General features: G+C 39.5%; 1 protein-coding gene across 3 annotated transcripts in view; it reads left to right on the forward strand.

Moving 5' to 3' along the window:
• ITGA8 (integrin subunit alpha 8) overlaps positions 1-19,266 on the forward strand; it is a 125,706-nt gene that overhangs the window by 103,083 nt on the left and 3,357 nt on the right. For 2 of the 3 annotated variants that reach the window (XM_075082740.1, XM_075082738.1), the window contains 2 exons: positions 10,305-10,406; positions 18,847-18,969. In XM_075082740.1, the coding sequence (XP_074938841.1) occupies positions 10,305-10,406; positions 18,847-18,969 (225 nt within the window). The remainder of the gene's footprint in view (positions 1-10,304; positions 10,407-18,846; positions 18,970-19,266) is intronic. The other variant, XM_075082739.1, reaches the window with a different exon arrangement.

The following is a 19,266-nucleotide window of genomic DNA, read 5'->3' on the forward strand; positions in this document are numbered from 1 at the left end:
GGGCAGGGGCAAGGATGAGCCATCCTGTAGGATCCCTGGGTGCAGAGGCCTCATGGAAAACACTCCTACAAGTACATCTTCTGCTTACTCCACTGTCCTTACACATCCTTACTATCAAAGAGGGTTTTTATGGGCTGTGATAATTTTACGTTTTATCTGTATCCTTAGAAAGCATTCCTGTTTCCTTCCGATAGTAACTTACAAGCCTTATAAAGGCTCAGAAAACTCCACTTAAAGCAACAGGATTTTTTTCTAAGTATAAAAATGTAGTCCCCAGAGAACTGTTACATCCTCCCATTTATGTCTAAGAAGCTGCCAGAATAACATGACCCTTGCTTCACATACAAACTTACATACTGAGAAGAAAGAGAGAGCAAATAGTGTGCTGAGATCTGGTTGCCGTCCTCCCACACACCTCTAAACAGTTTCCTTTTTCACAGCCCTTTTAAAATTAACAGTTATACAGCCATCACCATACCAGACTGTAGAGCATTAATTTCCTAAAAAGGGCATAATCTGCTCTTAGTAAGCCTGTAGACTTCTAGTTCCTAAGGTTATTCCAGAAGCAAGCTAAAGTATACCTAAAAAACAATTGCTGTTATCTAGGCTGAAATCTGCGGATTCAAACTGAAGATTAAAATACAGTCAAAATAATCAGGCTGTAGTGATTCTGAATCAGGAAGGACCATTCAAGGGCCAGACTGAACCCCACAGTCATGGTTTTGTAAAGAAACTTAGAGGAAAAGTTGCTCTCTCTACAGCAACATCCAAAACTTTTTTGCACATGTAATTAATGTACAAAATTTTCATATGCCAAAGAAAGCAGGATAATGGTGACATACAACATTCTTCAACTGTGTTGTAATCTAAATGAAGATACGATAATCTGCAGAAGAAATTGTTTGTGCTCATAAAAGCTGAGAACACACTGTAATTATGTATTTTCTTTTCATAGATAGGCCAATGCAAACTGATAAGAATTCGATTAAAAGTGATTGATTATTGCTAGGATAAAATAATTCATGCTTCTCATTGAAGTTATATGGGTCAGCCTACATATTTTGTTGCCACAAAAGAACAGTCATGTATTGAGTGACTCCTTCCTCTTCCACTTAGTTTAACTGACAACAGCGGACCTCTTTGCCTCTTGACAGTTGTAATATGTCACCTTAAAACCCAAACTCCCGTAACAAGTAACGGTTAAATGACATGCAACGATTAGACATGTTTGAGTAAACAAAGCAGCCCAAATTTCCCAACCAGCCAACAAAGATAGAGACAGACATTGTGCAAAGGCCAAGAAGAATCACAGTCTTTTTTGGATTAACTTCAAAGCCTGTCTGTAAATTTGAAACCTCTAGTAAAGCTGACTTTTGGATTCAGACTTGCTGATCGAGCAAATAATACCCTGATTCATGCAAAAGAGAAGCAACCTTACATGGTTACATTACGTTGTGTTCTGTTAGGGCTCTATTATGTCCCCATTTGTCTAATCATGGTATTACTGAGTCATCAGAGGGAAATCCAAGCAGATCTTGCCCAGTGTACTTTGATGGGTACTTTTTAATATAAGACTCAGGGGTTGGCTAGTAAAACATCTGTTTTGAAGATGTATTTCTAAATGATGAAGCTGTACCATCTGCCTGATTTGTGACATCCTTCCAGACTCCAAGCTTTTTGGACATTTACAGTACTGTGGGAAGTAGAACTCAGCTCATTCTTGACTATTATTTCAGCCTGTATTGCAAGTTCCTCACAATGATAAAAATCTCCTTCTGGGAGAACTTGGAGAAGCAGTAATGTAAAAAACCACAAAGGGTGTGCGAGGTTCCCAAGACCTTTGAAGTTTATTTTATTTTATTTTCATTTTTTTAAATATAATTGTATTGTTTCTCTCTTGACTTCTAGACAGTTACAATTTGGCACCCCTGACTGCATGAGCTTTAATAGCTAGAAGGGAGAAAAATCTAGTTTTAGTCTGAGAAAGCTGAAAAGCAACAGAAACATGGCAGACACACTGTAATCAGGTGCTCCATTAGTATACAAAGCCATGGTTTGGCTTCTCTATTAAATACTTGCTATTTCAGTGTTTCTGAACATGGGCTGCTCCTGTTTCTTTTTAGATGCCTAAATATGAAAATATATGCTTGACATAATAAAGGTGATGAGTGCTGTGACAGCCACATCTTAAGTGCCTGGCCCCAGACTGGAATCCAAAACCTGAAACTAAATATCTAGGCTCCCTACACAGCATATGGAGACAATGAGGTACCTCAGACAAATTGGCTTGCACTAACCATCAGGGTGGTGAATGAGGGCCGTCCCTTATCAGGAGGGTAGGCACCCAAATCAGAATTAAGCAGGAATATTTCCACCTTCTCAGAAGGCAGAATCTAAAAATTACTCAGGAGGTACCTACAGCATTAGTTGAAGTACTTAAGGAGGACTTTGTTTATGCAATGTTCAGTGGCAGAAGCTAGAACTGGCATCTAGTGATCACAGAATTCACAACTGGAAGACATGAATTCAGTTCCCTTCTCAGCCTGAGAAACCCCACATCCCTGCTTTATAGAATGATGGTGTTCCCTTCTGCTGAAGCTGCACCTCTACAAGGACATAAAAAGAAACTGAGGTCTGGAGGGGTATAGAAAATGAGAACGATCCTGATGTAATACCTTGTTATTTTGGGCCATCAGCTAGAAGTCCTCCCAGTCTTCTCATATCCCTTTGCCTTCATTGCCTAGCACCTGGGGCTATCATCACTGTTAAAGTGCATGCTCTAGTTGTATTTCCTTGATGAGAAATTTTGTTGAGAATCTCCATATTTTACTACTGGTGAACTCAGCGAGTCTTTTTAGTGTGGTAGAAATCCTCTAGCCATGTAATGCTTTTGGGACTAGGATTCAGTTTAGCCACACAAAGGCCATTGGAGGCAGAATGCAGATAACCAATGCAGCGTCCTCTGTGCAGGATGTGTGTGTTTGCAAAGGCTTGGAAGTCAGAACAGAGGGGAACTGGTGGAAGTGGTCCAAGACAGGTGAGAGATATAGCTCTTGCATAGGTTCCTTTACTGAATCACTTTCCTCCCTCTCCTGTTTACTATGGGAGCAATTATTCCATCTGTAAGTGGGATATGACCCCAAGGAACAATAGTTTCTATCCTCAGCACAGAACCTCTTTCTGTGTGCAGTGGAAAACATCTCAGTCAAGGGAAGCTTGCTTAATGTTTTCAAAGCATGAATCTGCAGCCAGGCTGAATTCCCTATCTGTGAATGGAAGTGGGGAAGCACCAGAAAAATTAGTGAGAGAAAGATCTTGGTCTCTCACTAATTGCCATATGTAAGCTTTATATGGAATTTTAAGTAGATTATTTTAGTTAAGACTGAGAATTAAAAGCCATAAATTTGATGCACTGCCCTTCAAGCCACATGTGATAACAAAAGGAGGAAGTCATCAAAGAAATGCACCTTTATGTCAAAAAACTGTTGTTATTTGAAGAAACAAAATAAGTAAAAAAGACGACTGTGTGTGGCCAAAAATACTGTATTATGCTGGATTTGATTGTTTGTGTGGAATGAAGGCTAGAAAGAAAGAGACCTTGGCACTGGGCTGAACTAGCTGGAGGTTTTCTGGGTGTGGGCTAGTTTTGTTTTCATTCATTGTTATTTAAAATAACAGCAAAATATTAACAGGAGCAGAACATAAGACTCTTGCTAGATGTGCTAAAATATAGGTAATGTTAGGTATATGAAAAAAATAAACAGTTTAAATTGATAACCATTAATATCTGTATATTAAAGTGTTCTGAAATCACAACAAAATATCTGCCTCTATTATAATTTAAAATAGTCTGTTTAAATGAATGTAAAAAGATACAATATGTGAAGCATTAAGAAGTTAATCATAGAGATGAGGATGTGATGATTTTCAGATGAGTTGTATTGTCTTTGGTCACAGATACATTTGGGTGGACATACCTTCTTGTTACAAATAGCACAAGTACTTTTTGACCATGCACAGAATCATACATACATTTTTTTAACAAATCAATAAAAGAACAAATAATTGTATGACCTCTACTCTCAGCATTCATGTAAGCTGCTCTACTGGCAGTAGTTCAGGTTTCTGGAGGTATGGGTCAAAGAAAGAAAGCTAATGAATTCCCAAATCATATATTTAAAAGGTAACACCATATTGTTACCCTCTTGTCTCTAACATGTGCCAGACTCCAGCAGGCATGAAGGGAAACAAGTTTTAATCAAGCAGGGCCAATATTGTTAAAACAGCACTGAACTCTATATGCAACAGACGTAAATTCTGGGGGGAAAATTCCACCACAGCATGCAGCTTGCAACAGAGAAAGTACATGCCCTGCAGTTAGGGTGACTTCACTGGGTGACATCTAGCCAGAAAAAAAAGTACTTCAGAGAAGTTGAACAATCTTCTATAGAGGCTGTGGAACAAAGTCATTCTGGGGAGCCTCTCCAGTAATTAAACTCTTCAAACCTGCAGAACAATGACCTGTCAGACTTCTTTAAGCTGCTAAGAGTTTGTTCCTCCTACCCTCAGTCTAGCTCCCTGTGGGCTAGATTTGTCCCTGCATTCTAGTCTGCTGTCTGACTAAGAAACCTCCATATGCCGTAAAGACACTTTGGGGAGATTGCAAGTCTTTGAGCTTCCTGCAGAAACCACCAGCATTCCACTGGGGCCTGGAGAACTCTCCTTCAAATTGTCCATGATTTTCCAGCGCTTCCCACATTATTTCTGTTTGTCTCAATTGTACTTAGGGAAACACTGCACTGAATATTTATTGGGAAGGCTTTCCTTCATTTCTGGATGGTTCTGTGTTTTGCAATTGTTAAAGAAGACAAAGGCTTCAGTTCAAAAATCTCTTTGTAAAACAAAAGTGGAGAGAGAGAGAGAGAGAGAGAGAGAGAGAGAAAGAGAACCCTTAATAAGCACACCAGCAGGGATCTACCACCCAAGCAACACAGGGGATGGCCATGTTCTGCCTACTTACCAGAATACTGGCAAACTGCTGTCTCAGCAAAGTGCACGAGAGCAGGGTCTGCTTGTTCTACCATAAGGGAAACCTCAAAAGGCCAATGTAGCAAGGGCTAGGCTCCCTACTGTTGGTCATTAGGCATGACATTCACAAATACCAGATTCCTTCTTCCCCCTCCTCTGAGCCATAATGAAGTCCTCAGCTTGAATTGCAAACCACAGGTCCTGCTGCTTCCAGTAAACACTGAACATTTAACCATATGCTATTTAAAAAATTATATGGTAGAGAAATGCTATTTCTCACAAATGACTTGAGAATTATAAACAAAGCTGTAAGAGAGACAGCTGCCTGTATCTCCAAGGTGTTGGTACAAGTAAAAATCCTGTTTGCAACTGATGCTGACCATAGTAATTATTTTAAAGCCCTTTGCCACAAACACATCATTCTGTGAATGCAGGGAAATACTCTCTAGTCTTTTATATTCTCCATTCCTGTAAAGCAATAGAGATGTGCAGCATTTCCAGGAGCCTAAGGAAGGGTCAGGGAGAGTTGACAGCTGTGGGCACAACCCAAGGTTATTAACCCCAGCCAAGCATTAATCCACAGGAAATACCCTCTCCTGGTGTTCTTACTGCTCATATAAGCTGAAAATTAAATAAGCCATGTATAGTAGGTGAAAGGATTTCTTTTTCTGTGACTGCTGCATTTCCTTTATATGATGTTTCAAGAGAGTTAATGCCTTTACTGCACCTTAGCCGATCAGGCTGTGTGTCTAATGTCTACTTCTTTAATAATACAATATACCCTGCCCTCTCCATTACGTATTGCTTTTATAAATTATATAAAACATATCGAGAATTCTTTTTAATATGAGTTGCTTAGAACTGAAAACATACAACTTTTTTCAGACTTTTCCTGGATGCAAATCATTGCACAACTACAGAAACACGCTCGGACTGTATGTGAAAAGTCTAGTGCAGTAGAATAAAAGATGAAAATGGCTAGAGTCTGAAAATGGAAAATAATCAGTGTGATAAGGAAAAACTATTTTTCTGAAGACCATCTCATAGGTGTTTAGCACCATGAAAGTGTATAAAAATACTTATTTGCCAAGTCTAATATTAAATCAGTCTAATTTTTCATTTCAAACACCACTAATAGAAAAGGGTCATTAGATGGAATCTATGTTAAGGAGCTGATTTTACTATCCCTATGTAGTCACATGAAGCAGTTTGCTTCATATTGCTCATTTCTAATATAATACACAAGGAGAGGTTAAATGTTCTGATAATAAATATTTGGCTGCTATCAATATTTTAAAAGAACAACAACATGACATAGCCAAATGAGTTCTAGAAGGCAATAAATGTGCTGGTTTCATGTCACCAGTAAACACTCACATATCTGAAGAGAAAACTAGTTGTTTAAAAAGAAGACAGAATGGACAAGGCAAATACCAGAACTACAACCCTGGACCTCAGGAGAGCAGGCTTCAGCCTTTTCAGGGATCCACTTAGAAGAACCCCATAGGAGACGATCCTGGAGAAAAGAGGGGTCTAGGAGAATTAGTTGATTCTGCAGGATCACCTCCTTTAAGCTCAAGAACAGTCCATCCTGACATGTAGGAAGTCAAGAAAAGGTAGCAGGAGGCCTTCAAGGGTGAATAAGTTGCTGGTGGTAAAACTCAAACCTAGAAAGGAAACATAAATGAGTAGAAGCAGAGTCAGTTGACCCAGGGTAGGGACTAGGTGGGGAAAATAGAGACGCTGTCTAAGCATACAGGGACAGAGTTAGGAAAGTAAAAGCCGACCAGAAGCTAAGCCTAGCAAGAGACTTAAAAGGGCATCACGGAAGCTTCTATAAGTATATGAGCAGCAAAAGGAAGGCCAAGAAAAATACAGGTGTTCCACTGAATGGGACACAGAAAAGGCCAAGTTAATGCCTCCTTCACTTTGGTCTTCACTGGTAAAATCTTCATACAGTCATATGAAGCCTCTGCAACCAGAGAGAAAACCTGCTGTAATGAACATTTACCTTCAGTGGAGGAATATCAGGTTAGGGGAACATTTAAACAAATTGGACATACAAAAGTCCAAGCGACCTGATGGGATACACCTACACGTGCTGAGGGAGCTGGCCAATGTCAATGTGAGACTACTTAATCATCTTTGAAAGGTCATGGTGATTGGGGGAAGTTCCTGAGGACTGGAAGAAAGCAAATGTCACACCTGTCTTCAAGAAGGAGGATCCAGAGAACTACAGGCCAGTCAGCCTCATTTCAATCACTGAGAAGGTGATGGAGAAAAAGAATCTGGAAGCTATTTGCAAATATCTGAAGGGCAAGAAGGTGATTGGGAGTTGATGGTGTGGATTTACAAAGGGGAAATCATGCTTGACCAACCTGATCCTTCCGTGATGAGATAAATGAGGTTCCTCTTGGTGGAAAAGAGGAGAGCAGACGTTTTTTGTCTTGACTTTAGCAAGGTTTTGACACTGTCAAAATGAATGAAGATAGGTGGACAGAGAGGTGGATTCAAAACGGACTGAACTGCCAGGCTTAAAATGTTGTGATCAGCAGCATGAAGTCCAGCTGGAGGTCCGTCACTAATGGTGTACCCCAGGGTCAATACTGGGGCCAAAATTGTTTAACATCATTAATGGCTTGTATAATGGGACAGAGTACACTCTCAGCAAGTTTGCAGATGACAGAAAAGTGGAAGGAGTGTTTGTTACACCAGATGGTTATACTGTCCTTCAGAGGGACCTCGATAGGCTGGAAAAGTTAGTTGGCAGGAATTTCATTAAGTGTGACAAAAGGAACTGCAAAGTCATGTACCACAGGAGGAATAACCCTATGCACCAGTACAGGCTGGGGGCCAACCAGCTGGTAGGCAGTATTCTAGCAAAGGACGCCAAGTTGAACGTGAGCCTACTGTGTTAACCTTTGAGCAAAGAAAGCCAACAGCCTCTTGGACTGCATTAGGAAAAGTGTTGCCAGCAGGTCAAGGTGACTCTTCCCCTCTACTTAGAACTGGTGAGACAGATCTGCAGTGCTGTGTCCAGTCCTGGTCTCCCTGGGACAAGTGAGACACAGACATACTGGAGCAAGTCCAGCCAAGCGCCACAATGATGATTAAGGGCTTGGAGCATATGATATGCAAAGAGAGGCTGAGAGAGCTGGGACTGTTCAGTCTGTAGAAGAGAAGGCTCAGGAGGGGTCTTATCAATGCGTATAAACATCTGGTAGGAGGGAGTAAAGAAGACACAGCCAGGCTCTTCTCAATAATATCCAGTAACAAGACAGGAGGGAAGAAGCACAAATTGAAACACAGAAAATTCCATTTAAACTTAAGAAAATACTTTTTACTGTGAGGATATTCAAACACTGCAATAGGTTGCGCCTAGAGTTTGTGGAGTCTCCATTCTTGGAGCTATTCAAAACCCAGCTGGACATGGCCCTCAGCATACTGCTTTAATTGACCCTGCTCTGAGCATGTGGTCAGAGTCGATGACCTCCAGAGGTGCCTCCCAACCTCAGCAGTTCTGTGGAAACTTTAGTCGGGCCATGGTCAACCAACTACATCCATGCTGGCTCCCAGGTTTAGGTTACGCTTATTTCAGGTCATGCTCACTAACAAACCTTCCTCCATCAGTGAAGGAAAGAAACAGTAGCCCAAATGATCATGGGATCTTCTTACCTCAGTCTTTGCTCCACAAACCAGCTAAAGGGGGAGAAGCATTTTTTAGAGAGGGTTTATGTCTTAGATGCAACAGTAAATTCCAGAGAAAACCACCACCTAGCAGAAAGGAAAAGTTGTTGAGTAATTACATAGGAACCAAGTCTTGTCAATGGAACAGAACTCCTAAATCTTCCAGAAGCAGAAGGAATGAGAAAGAGTTTTGTAGAAGGGGATTTAAGAAGTGACAGTGACTTTCCTAATACGCTGGACTGTAAGCAGCTGGGGCCAAAATGAAAGACTGCTTTACTCACAAGGCTCTGTCTTTCAGTAAGCCAGTAGTCAAATACTGTGATGAATTCTGATCATCGTATTTCAAAACGGATTGAGACAGGTAGCAAAAATGATGAAGACCTTCAAAAATATTTTAATACAAAAGATTAAAATGGTTTACCTCAGGGAGTCTAATGTAAAAGGGTATAATGACAGTCATAACTCCTGGACCTCTGGATTCCAGTGGACATATTAGCACTTAACTATCTAATGCTTTTCAGAGCATATCAAAGCACTTTCAAAGGAGATCCATATCATTACCCCAACTTTACATGGGATGGGATATACAAGGTAAGTTGCATGTAGTGTCACCCAAAAAATCAGTTGCAGAGATGGAATTAGAAACAGGTTTGTTGACTTCCAGAAGAGCATGGTAATCACTCAGCCATCCTTCCTTGGGATAAAAACAAGGAAAAAGACGCCATAGCTCGAGTGCAGGATCTTCTGTCTGTAACAAAATAACAGTCAATGAAATCCAAATCCAAAGTGAACTAAAGGATTTACTTGATACTTGATGTACTTAGCCTTCAAAACCAACTCCAGTGAGATAGCGATGATGCCAAGAGGTCAACAGAATTCAAAGTATGTGTGTGGAAAACACTTGTATCTATTGTAGTAAATGTTCCAACCATTAAGATTCTTTGAAGGGACATGTGCTTTCACATGTCAGGGCTTATGCCAGTTTATAACAGATTTAGGCAGATATTTTTCCAGCACTTAACAAAGCAGGAGGTTATTGTCAAGGTCGGAACAGCACAATGAGACACACAACTGGTAAGATGTAGTGTGTCAGTGCCTACCTGGCTTCCAAATGAGGTGAAAGCACTAACCAGCCTGGAGCTCTACCAGCCTGGAGCTCTACCAGCTTGGAGCTCTACCAGCCTCATTTCAGTGTAGGCCACGAAATCTCCTCAAGATACCTGTGTCTGTTGTTGGGCTTTGTGAGCAGAGCCAAGGTTTTAAAACATAGACACCCCATAAACCTCCCCCATGCTTCAAATGCACCAGTCTCCTATTTCAGAGAGAAATATAAGAAAAAAACGTATGCATCTTTCTGCACATCTAACCCTTCTCCCACCTTTGAACATGCAGTCTTTGTATTTCAGCTTCATGCTGTATTATGTGTCTGTCTTGGGGATACGTACAGGTCCCAGGATTGCTATATCCTTTGCCAGAAGAAACCATCTTTGCCTTAGGAAATCATTGCTCTGTTTTTTTTCTCTGCTTATTTCTCATAATGCCTTTAAGAACAAACATGGTTTTTAATAATTTCTTTTATGTAATTTTAGAGAAAGAATGATTTCTATACTCTTTCCTCCAATGTGTCCTTCGAAGTTAAGAGCATGCCATATAAAGTGCAACCGGCAAAGCTCCCTGAGGGAAGCATAGCAGTAAGTAACTGAAAATTACATCTTTGTGTGAAGCACATGTATTTGGTCATTCGGATCACAGCTGTGAAAGTTCTTATATATCAAAATACTGAGATCAGTCTTTTCTGTGTTTCTAGTGTAAGTTCCTGAAATAATACCTAAAGGAAATACCTTTATTGCTTTCTGTGGAAGTTGCTGATATATGATACTAATTCCATTTTTAAATAATTTCTTGCTGCATTAATGTGCAGACTGCTCTGTTACACTCAGGATGGATTTTTCACCCAGACAAAACCAACATAGCTGTGAAAGCGTCTAATTACTTTGTTTGGGGTAAAATATGTCTGAGGAAATTTTTGTGCAAAATCCAAAATCTTGTTTTTGTCAGGTTTAGAGATCTCACTCTTCTCCCAGTCAGCAGTTCTCTCACACAACTGTATGGACTATCTATGGCAACTTCTCTCGTACCTGTATTAAGCTTCTTTGATACCCTGATTTTCAGAAGGGTCTGCATGCCTCTCTAGGGTTTCCACCCTACAGCACATCAGGTGCAAGATATGAAATTACCTGGTAATCCCTACAGATGTGATAGATATATACTAAAGTACTTACCTTATTTGCAGAGCGAGATTTCTATGGCCCTGGATACTTATATGAAAAATTAATCTTGAAGGCCTAATTTGATTTAATCGTTTGCTGGTGCCAAAGCATTGAATTTGGGGAACGATTTAAAGGAATTTGTTTCTTATGATGTCTAATACCATAGTTAAAATTCACTCTTTTGTCATTACTGATGGAAATAAAGTAAAATATGAGTGCAAAACTTGATTCTAGTATAAGAGTAATATGAAATTTGAAGACTTATTGTTCTCATCTTTATAAAGATTATAATTTCCAGTTCTTTAAAAAGGTAAGCTCAGCAGAAACTTTCCCCGTTAAATCCTGGTGCAAATACATCGTATCAGTCTGTTGAGATCTAGTAGTAGGGAACAGAATATTTTCTTATATGGAAAACCAAGATAATAAAACCCTTTACACGGAATATATTTTAGAGGATACAGACTATAAAGTTTTGTTTTGAACAAGCACAGGTTCAGTGGTTGATTGAAACTTGCTCTGAGTAGACACAAGGTAACCTTGGTCCTATATGCTCAGTGACTCCAACCTCTAACATCAGGGGAAGCATGATTTCACCAGAGAGATTTGATGCTTAATGCAGTACTCATCCAGAAAGGTTCAAAGGCTCCAAGCTGACAGATATACTCAGGCTCTTTTTATTTTCTTGCAGCATGTGTTCCATACCAGAAACACATGTTGTGCAGAACTCTGTTGAGAGTGGTGCCTTCATCTGGACTGAAGTGCTTTATCCCAGGTGATAGCCTGCTGTTCTCAACAAGTGTCAGATGATCTACCAAATGATCAGATAAGCATTTTATTCTCTTACTCCAGCCAGTATAATGCTTGTTATTTGCTGCAGATGATTTACAGCAAAATGCCTGTAATGGCAACTGTAAACTGTTGAAAAATGATGGCGCTTTTATGTCGTTTCATATCTGGACATGACAGTGGATGCTTGCCAGCTCTACAGCTTGATGTGTTATATGCACAAGCTCTTTTGATGTTCCACTTGCAATAAGAAATATTTGCTTGAAGTTGGGCAATGCTTAGTATTTTTGCTCCTTCTGAAAAAGATTACTGGTTGTGTTTTAAAAGTTTTCAAAGATTTATTTGGAAGTTTATGGTTTTCTTTCAGACAATGCAAGGGTGGAAGTGGAATAAAGATTTTAATATTTTAAAATTAATTGTTAAAAGTATATATTTAATAATAAGCTAACACCTTACAGTCTATATAGTGAAGAGACTATATTCTAAAAGAATAGATGTCCTTCATTTAACTCACACAGCACTGGGTTCCAGTTTTGCAGGCTGATATGTATATTTAATTTCAATGGTATAAATCCCGTACACACCGATAACCTACACAGTCACGTATGTATGTGCTTATGTATTTGCAGCACTGAGGTCTTTATTTCCATCATCATGGAATATAGGTCTATATCTTGAACAGAGGGTCATTATTACATAGATGTGTGGAAGTTCGTGTAAATGTAAGAAAATCTAAATCTTTTATAATAAAACATTTTAGTGAAAATGGCATCAAACAGGAAATTAGCTTGGAACTAGTGGGGCTTAAACCAAAATCCACTGAAATCAGTAAAAGTATTTCTATTGATTTTGATAGGCTTGGAATTACAACTGATGATGTACAACTGGTTGGATTCCCTTGCTAAGAGCTATATCATTGAAGAGAAAATTGTAATTTTTTCATAGAGGTAGTATTATTATTATAAATAATACTATCCTACCTGGTGAATTTCATGTGCAAGGTGAAATAATACTTTTTATTATAAAAAGTATAGAGTTAGAATCAGCAGTAATTTGTTCCATTTTAATTTATAATTCTTGAGTCAGTTTTGGAGTTTAATAAAATATGATTGCTTTTCTTAAATGCTTGATGGGATCTTCAGAGGGGATGCCTTTAGTATAAACTGTTTGAACAGTGTCCTACAGTGAGTAAAATTGATTTCAGTCTAAGGCTTTTAACTTTTTTAGCTATTACATGGTGATGAGTACTTTCATTTTAGAAGTGCTTATATTCCTTATGAAATATATTTGCACAAACATTTGCAAAGTGCAAACATAAATGTCAATATTAATTATGACTCCAAGCTCAAGAGAGATTTTATATTCCATTTTGAGCATTTTTTCAGAACATAGGGGAACATCATGCTGCAAAGGTTGGATGGGAACATGTAGGAGTCCTAAAGAGTTCCTATTTCTCAGTTTCTGTAAGCAAAACGAGTGAAGATTAGAGGAAGGTCATCATGGGCAGTAAAAGGGGTAGCATTAGAGTAATAGTTAATATAGCTACTGTTTCTTAAAGTAGCAGATTAAACAATGGAGAAGTTAATTTTATTTTTTTAAATGTGTCTTTTAAAGGGCAAAAGGGAAAAAATAGCTTTGTAATAATCTCCCTAGCAGGCACTTCATTCTGACCATTGATGCTGGATGTTGGCACCAATAAAACCTAATTCCCATCTATCCACAAGGGCCTGCTAATGATCCGGCAGCTTACCATGCATTCTTTTCACTGCATTGTGCTACCTTCCAGTGGAATCAAAGACAGTTTTGAAGCTACATTGAGTAGCACCAAAATCAGGAGCAAAATCCAAACTGTACAAAAATCAGTGGCAAAACCCCTATTTTTTTTTTTATTTTTATTTTTTCTTAAGAAAATATGTCTAACTATGGCACATTAAAAAAATGGAAAATAAAATCCTCCCTATAGAATTACTTTGATGAGCGACAGGTGACTTTCATGGAACCACAACAGTGATCCTGAATTTAAGAATATCAGACAGTGTCAGTGCTAAAATGAGCTTGGATTTTCCAACAGTAAACAATGGCTCTGTCTGTAACTGTCATGTTGGCTTCAACCTCATCTTGGTGCTTGAGTGAGATGGCATTCCTTGTCACCCCTTTGCATACGAAGGGTATGAGACATTCAGCGGTGTGAAAGGCCAAAAGTCAGACAGCTTCTCTCAAGTCTGAGGTGTTCTTTTCACCAGCCTGACAGAGAAGCAACTGCTGTTTTCAGTGTTCAGTATAAGAAAGTCTTCTAGCCCTGAATGGAGAGGAAAGCCAACATGCATCTAGAGTGCCAACATGCAACACTTGTGTAAAAATTCCACTTCTTCATATTGGCCACCTTAGATGAAAACAGATAAATCCCTCCTAAAAATGTTCCCTGGCTCTGATCTTGCAGTACTAAACCTACCACATGGAGAAGAACAGAAATCCAAGCTGAATAATGCAAACTTGTCTTAAATCAAAATCATATGTAAAACTGTTGTGGACAGCATGGGGTGGAAGAGGGACAGTCTTCCGTGGAAATGGTGAAATAAGGCAGGCAAAACTGAAGGGATGCTTTGTTTCTTTCTTCCCCTCCAGCTTCTGTCTCAGCTCTGTGGGTGTTCAAGACTTGCAGTGTCAAACTGTTCAGCAGGAATTGCATTAGTAGACCTGCAAGTCTTTGTTTAGAGTATAAAAGGAGGCAGCCCAGGGGTGTTATATTCTACTGGTAATGCACACTGGCAGGAGCGAGGCTGACAACTACATATAATCCTCTGCTCATGAAATAAATCTCAAGGACTTAGCACAACCCTTCCCTTGCTTCCAAAAACCTAAGACAAATAAGGATTCATGGGAAAAGGGTGTGGGTGTGACAAGGTTGTTTTAAGATTTTAGCAGGCAAATATTTCATTTAGCCATTGGCCTCACTCCTACAAGAGAAGAGAGATGCGGCAGTTTTGCAGCAGCTTTCTGCTTGATACAGGATAGACCTAATTTCTGCTGTCTGTTTTACTCATTGCTGATAATCTAATGATTATAAACATGATGCTCTGCACTTCGGTAAGATTACAGTTTCTTGTTTATATTTCAACATATTTCAGGCTTCAGCTGAGCTACTGAAATTACACTGTAAATTGCACTCTACTGTCTGTAAAGGCAGAACAACATAAGGAAGAAGGGACAGAGGATTATGAACTCACGCAGTGCAAGCAAGGCTGAGCACTGCTACACCACTCGTAATTGATTACAGTTTGTCCTCAGGAAGACCCAGATGTCCATATCTGGATCCTTGCTGATAGGTACTCTATAGATATCACAAGAACAAGGTTGCTGTATTGTTTTCAAAGCCTAAGAGGAGAGAAAATGCAACACACAAATGCAGCAAACATCTAGGAAGTGCTGCATAAAAGAAGACATGGAATGGCTATATAGCTACTTGTAGTTGCATACAGTATTATCAGCTTCATCAAAAGCCTAATGAAATCCACCATCCCTAATTAAATCGACTGTTTCCACTAATTTCAACAGGATCTCAAACATGCTTTGAGGTCTGGTTTGACCCTACCTAATTTTGAACAGTGAACTGAAGCACATTAGTTAAGAGTCTAGTTGCTGTGCTCCTGTGCAATCTGTAGGCAGCCCTATGAGCTATTCAGATCCTAGGCAACACCAAGGAGCAGCTTAGCTCACCCATCAGAGAGCACCTACGTTGCTGAAATCATTATCTTAGATTGGATGAAGGTGGACTTGGTGCCCAAGGAGACAGCTGTGGTTCAGTCAAATACTATCTTAAAAAATCTGTAATCAAAAAATCCTTCCTACAGAAGACCTGCCCACTCTGATAATTTCCATATTCAGGATGTACAATTTTGGTAGACTGTCCCTCTGCCAACCCATCCATAGCTTGCCAGAGTCTTTTTGTTCTGGATTGCTGATGTTGTACTGTCTGGCCCAGAGCAGTGATGCTGACTCCACTTCCTGTTGCATTTATCTCAGTCACATTATGCCACCTAGGAATTTGGCTCAAGCTATCAATACCAGAAATTACTAAATTTAATTTTGCCAGCAAATGGGTCTTTCCTTGGGTCTGATCTTAACTGTAAAATGGAGTCAGTCATTTTGGCAAACTCAAGAAGACATAAAACCCTGCTTGGATTTTCGTTTTGCTGTTGTTTACAAATATTTGTTAAGATGATTGTGGTAAGTGGTCTATCACTTTACTGCTTCAACTCCACAGCAACATGCTCAGACAAGGGATAGTGTTAGAACAGAAACTGTAGTGAAGCTCAGACCTTAAGCAAGTAAGGTATATCCACTGTATGTTGACAGTTTCAGGTTCTTTTAAAGTAATAATTTAAAAAATTATAACCTCTTGCTTGTGGTAACAGAGCCTTTGCCAGCAGAGGAAGTGCACAGTGTGGATGAGTTGGGGCTTTTTAATCAATCTCGGTTTTTGCTGTCTTGGGGCCCATTGAATTTTTGCACTCCCCAACTCTTGTGCTATATGTGATCAGGTCTTCAAGGCTTGCCTCAGGGCAGCATTCATGAAGATTTTCAAGCGGTAGAAGGGAGATGATTCCCTCTTGGACAGCTGAGCTCATTGCTTGCTACAGGCTTTGTGCAGCCCATCATGTCTGCATCCGGTCTGATTTCCCTGGTCAGATAAGCCTTTTACTTGCATACATCTTTTTCCTTAACTGGCTTTTCTTTGCAGACAGTTCAGATGACTTTCATCTCGTTTTCTCTGCCCTTGCATTTTAATGCCAGATACAGTACCACTCTGAGACACAACGACAGCTGTTCAAAAAACATTTTGTCCTTACTAAATGAGCATTGCTCTCGCTGAATCTAATGATACAGAGAGCCTATAAAGTTCTGCAGTGGTTAAGAAGCAATCCAAAGAGGAGGCTGGGGAAGGGAACTGTGTCCCTGCAGTGGCATAGTTGATCACTTGATCACACCAGCGAGATACCTGTTGGGACTCAGGGGCAGGATTTCATGGGGGTTTTTACTAATTCTGTTTGCCTTGAAATAATCTTTTCTTGCTTTAATTGGCTAACATGTTTATTCTTTGTATATCCTATCTTTTTGAAGGCTTTTAGAGTAATAACTATTTACAGCTGCAAAAGAGAAGTATATTAGCTGAATGCATTTGTTAGATCAATGATGGTATGGGCAGCACTGCAAGCACTTAATCTTCAGGGTACAGGTCAATGTTAAAGTGCTAACCCCAGAAGCACTGGGCAGTGTCCCGGAATTTCCTGTGTAACTGTCAGTGTAAGCTTTGGCAGAAGGCAAGTGGTATCCCACATAGAAAGTTTGTCCCTAATTTCAACTATGATCTGTGTCCCATAACAGTGAGGGATATTATAAAAAATACATGCACCAGGAGACCTCACCAGACCGCTGTCTTTCTAAATGCTGTGTCAGAGTAGGGGACGGTTGGCTGCACAGATGAAGTAAGTGACAAGGACTATTCCAAAGTGTCTTCCAGTTAACCATGACAGTAGCTGGGAGACAGATCTGCTGGTGCTTGGAGAGTGAAAAATCTAGGAAAGTATGCTGATTATAAGAAAGCATGTGAGAGGAAAGGTCTAGATGTTGCAGAAAGGCTGAAATTTGCCATCTTCAAGGAGAAAAGTGAGAGACACAGAAATTGAATTAATTTTGAACTGGACTAGAGAGTTGTGTCCAGTCTTCAAAGTTAGGATGCTGTTCCATGAATGAACAAATTAGCATTGTGCTAAATTCCAGGTGAGTTAATAGCAAAAAAAGAAGTAAAAAGAGGATATGCAATGAGTGCAGATCAGGGACTGGGCAATAGTCAAGAAACTTATTAAGAAGAGCAGATTTCCCAACTGTACCTCGAGCACTGAAGAGGAAGATCATTTGAGAGTTTGTGTAACCAGTTTGCTTTGCAAACTGATTTCATCATCATGAAGAAAATAACTTCCATCTGTCACATGCTGTTTAGGGAGACTAGTAGTAAATGAGAGAGGTCCAGCAGAAAACCCGAGAGAGAAATAACTTCCTAGGCTAACAATAAAGAGGAAAGTTTGTCAAAATAAACTAAAACTGAAGGGACAGAATTGTGGCTGAGGAGCTAAGGAAAGCTCAAACTCATTCCTTCCCACTTGGGAGCAGCAGGGAAAGAGCAAATATTCAATGAGACTGACAGGGAGCCTTCCAAGTGGAGTCTGAGAGTGTAGATTAGATTTGGTACAAGGTATGGAAGGGAGATTGAGGAGGAGGTTACTTACGTGGATGGCCCCAGAAGGAGAAATACGGAAGGGTTATTATTAGTCTTTGTCAAGATGAACGTCTAAAGAGAGAAGTTTGCCAAGTCAATTAAAGCATTTGATAACTCGTTATACACACCTGCTGCTTTCTAGAGCCTCAAACAATGAGAGAGAGCATTTCATGCTTATTTCCCATTTAGGTAATTGTCCGTGTGCTTGGCTTCTTTTAAGGAGTGTAACATCACGCTGCACGTTAGGCTTCATCACAAGGACAATGCACTTTGCCTGAGTTTCATTTTTGGACTGCTTAGCTGAAACACAAGTCATAGGAAAAAATGTATACTCGTGTGTCAGCAGAAATTAAAATAAGGCTAATGTAGCTGATATCTATTGTGGTTTAAATTAAGAGTTTGGGATTAAGTCAACCATTGTTTCAGGGTAATATGACGTAGGTCAGTTATACTGGCCTAGGCTGTACCAGCACATGTGTCAGGAGAACTTTGGTCCTTGAATCTTCTTGAAGCATCTGCACAGAAGGGTATTTTTTGCTACTCGGTATTAAGTGAAAATGATTTGTATGTCCCGATATGACAAAACTTTTGTATATGTGCAAATCCCATTTCTAGTAATTATCATGAACAAGCGGAAAGGAACCTACATTAAATGAAACCAGCATGGGAGAATTCCAAGCAATGTATTTCTAATCTGCAAAATGCTATTGAAGTGAATGCTTATAACCTCTGTATTCTACTGTGAGATTTGCTTTACTCGTTTAATTTTGTTTATTTAATGTATTATTTTCATTTCAGATCAGAACATCTGTCATTTGGTCCACTCCAAATGTCTCCTTTGTAATCCCTTTATGGGTTATAATACTGGCAATACTTCTTGGACTACTGGTACTAGCTATGTTGACCCTAGCTTTATGGAAGGTATGTTGCATTATTACTGTTACTGTTGCCTTAAAAAAAGCCTGAAAGGTACTGGAAGATACTAACAGATGAAAAAGGGTGGCTGGAATTTTGTGTTCTTTAACAGTTTGGAGGAAAAGCAACAATACACATGTGTCTTTTTTGTTTTGGCATTTCTGACATGCTAGTGTCACTGACCTTTATGCAGGGAACTTGTTTTCAAAGTCCTCCTTTATTATTAAAGTCTGGTTATAAATGGGCGTACAGAGTTCGGCTCTGTTTCCCAAGACCTATGATCCTCTTTTTCAGGATGTTTAG

The sequence above is a fragment of the Phalacrocorax aristotelis genome, chromosome 2 (genome assembly GCF_949628215.1).
Source record: "Phalacrocorax aristotelis chromosome 2, bGulAri2.1, whole genome shotgun sequence".
In the NCBI taxonomy this organism is placed as follows: domain Eukaryota; kingdom Metazoa; phylum Chordata; class Aves; order Suliformes; family Phalacrocoracidae; genus Phalacrocorax; species Phalacrocorax aristotelis.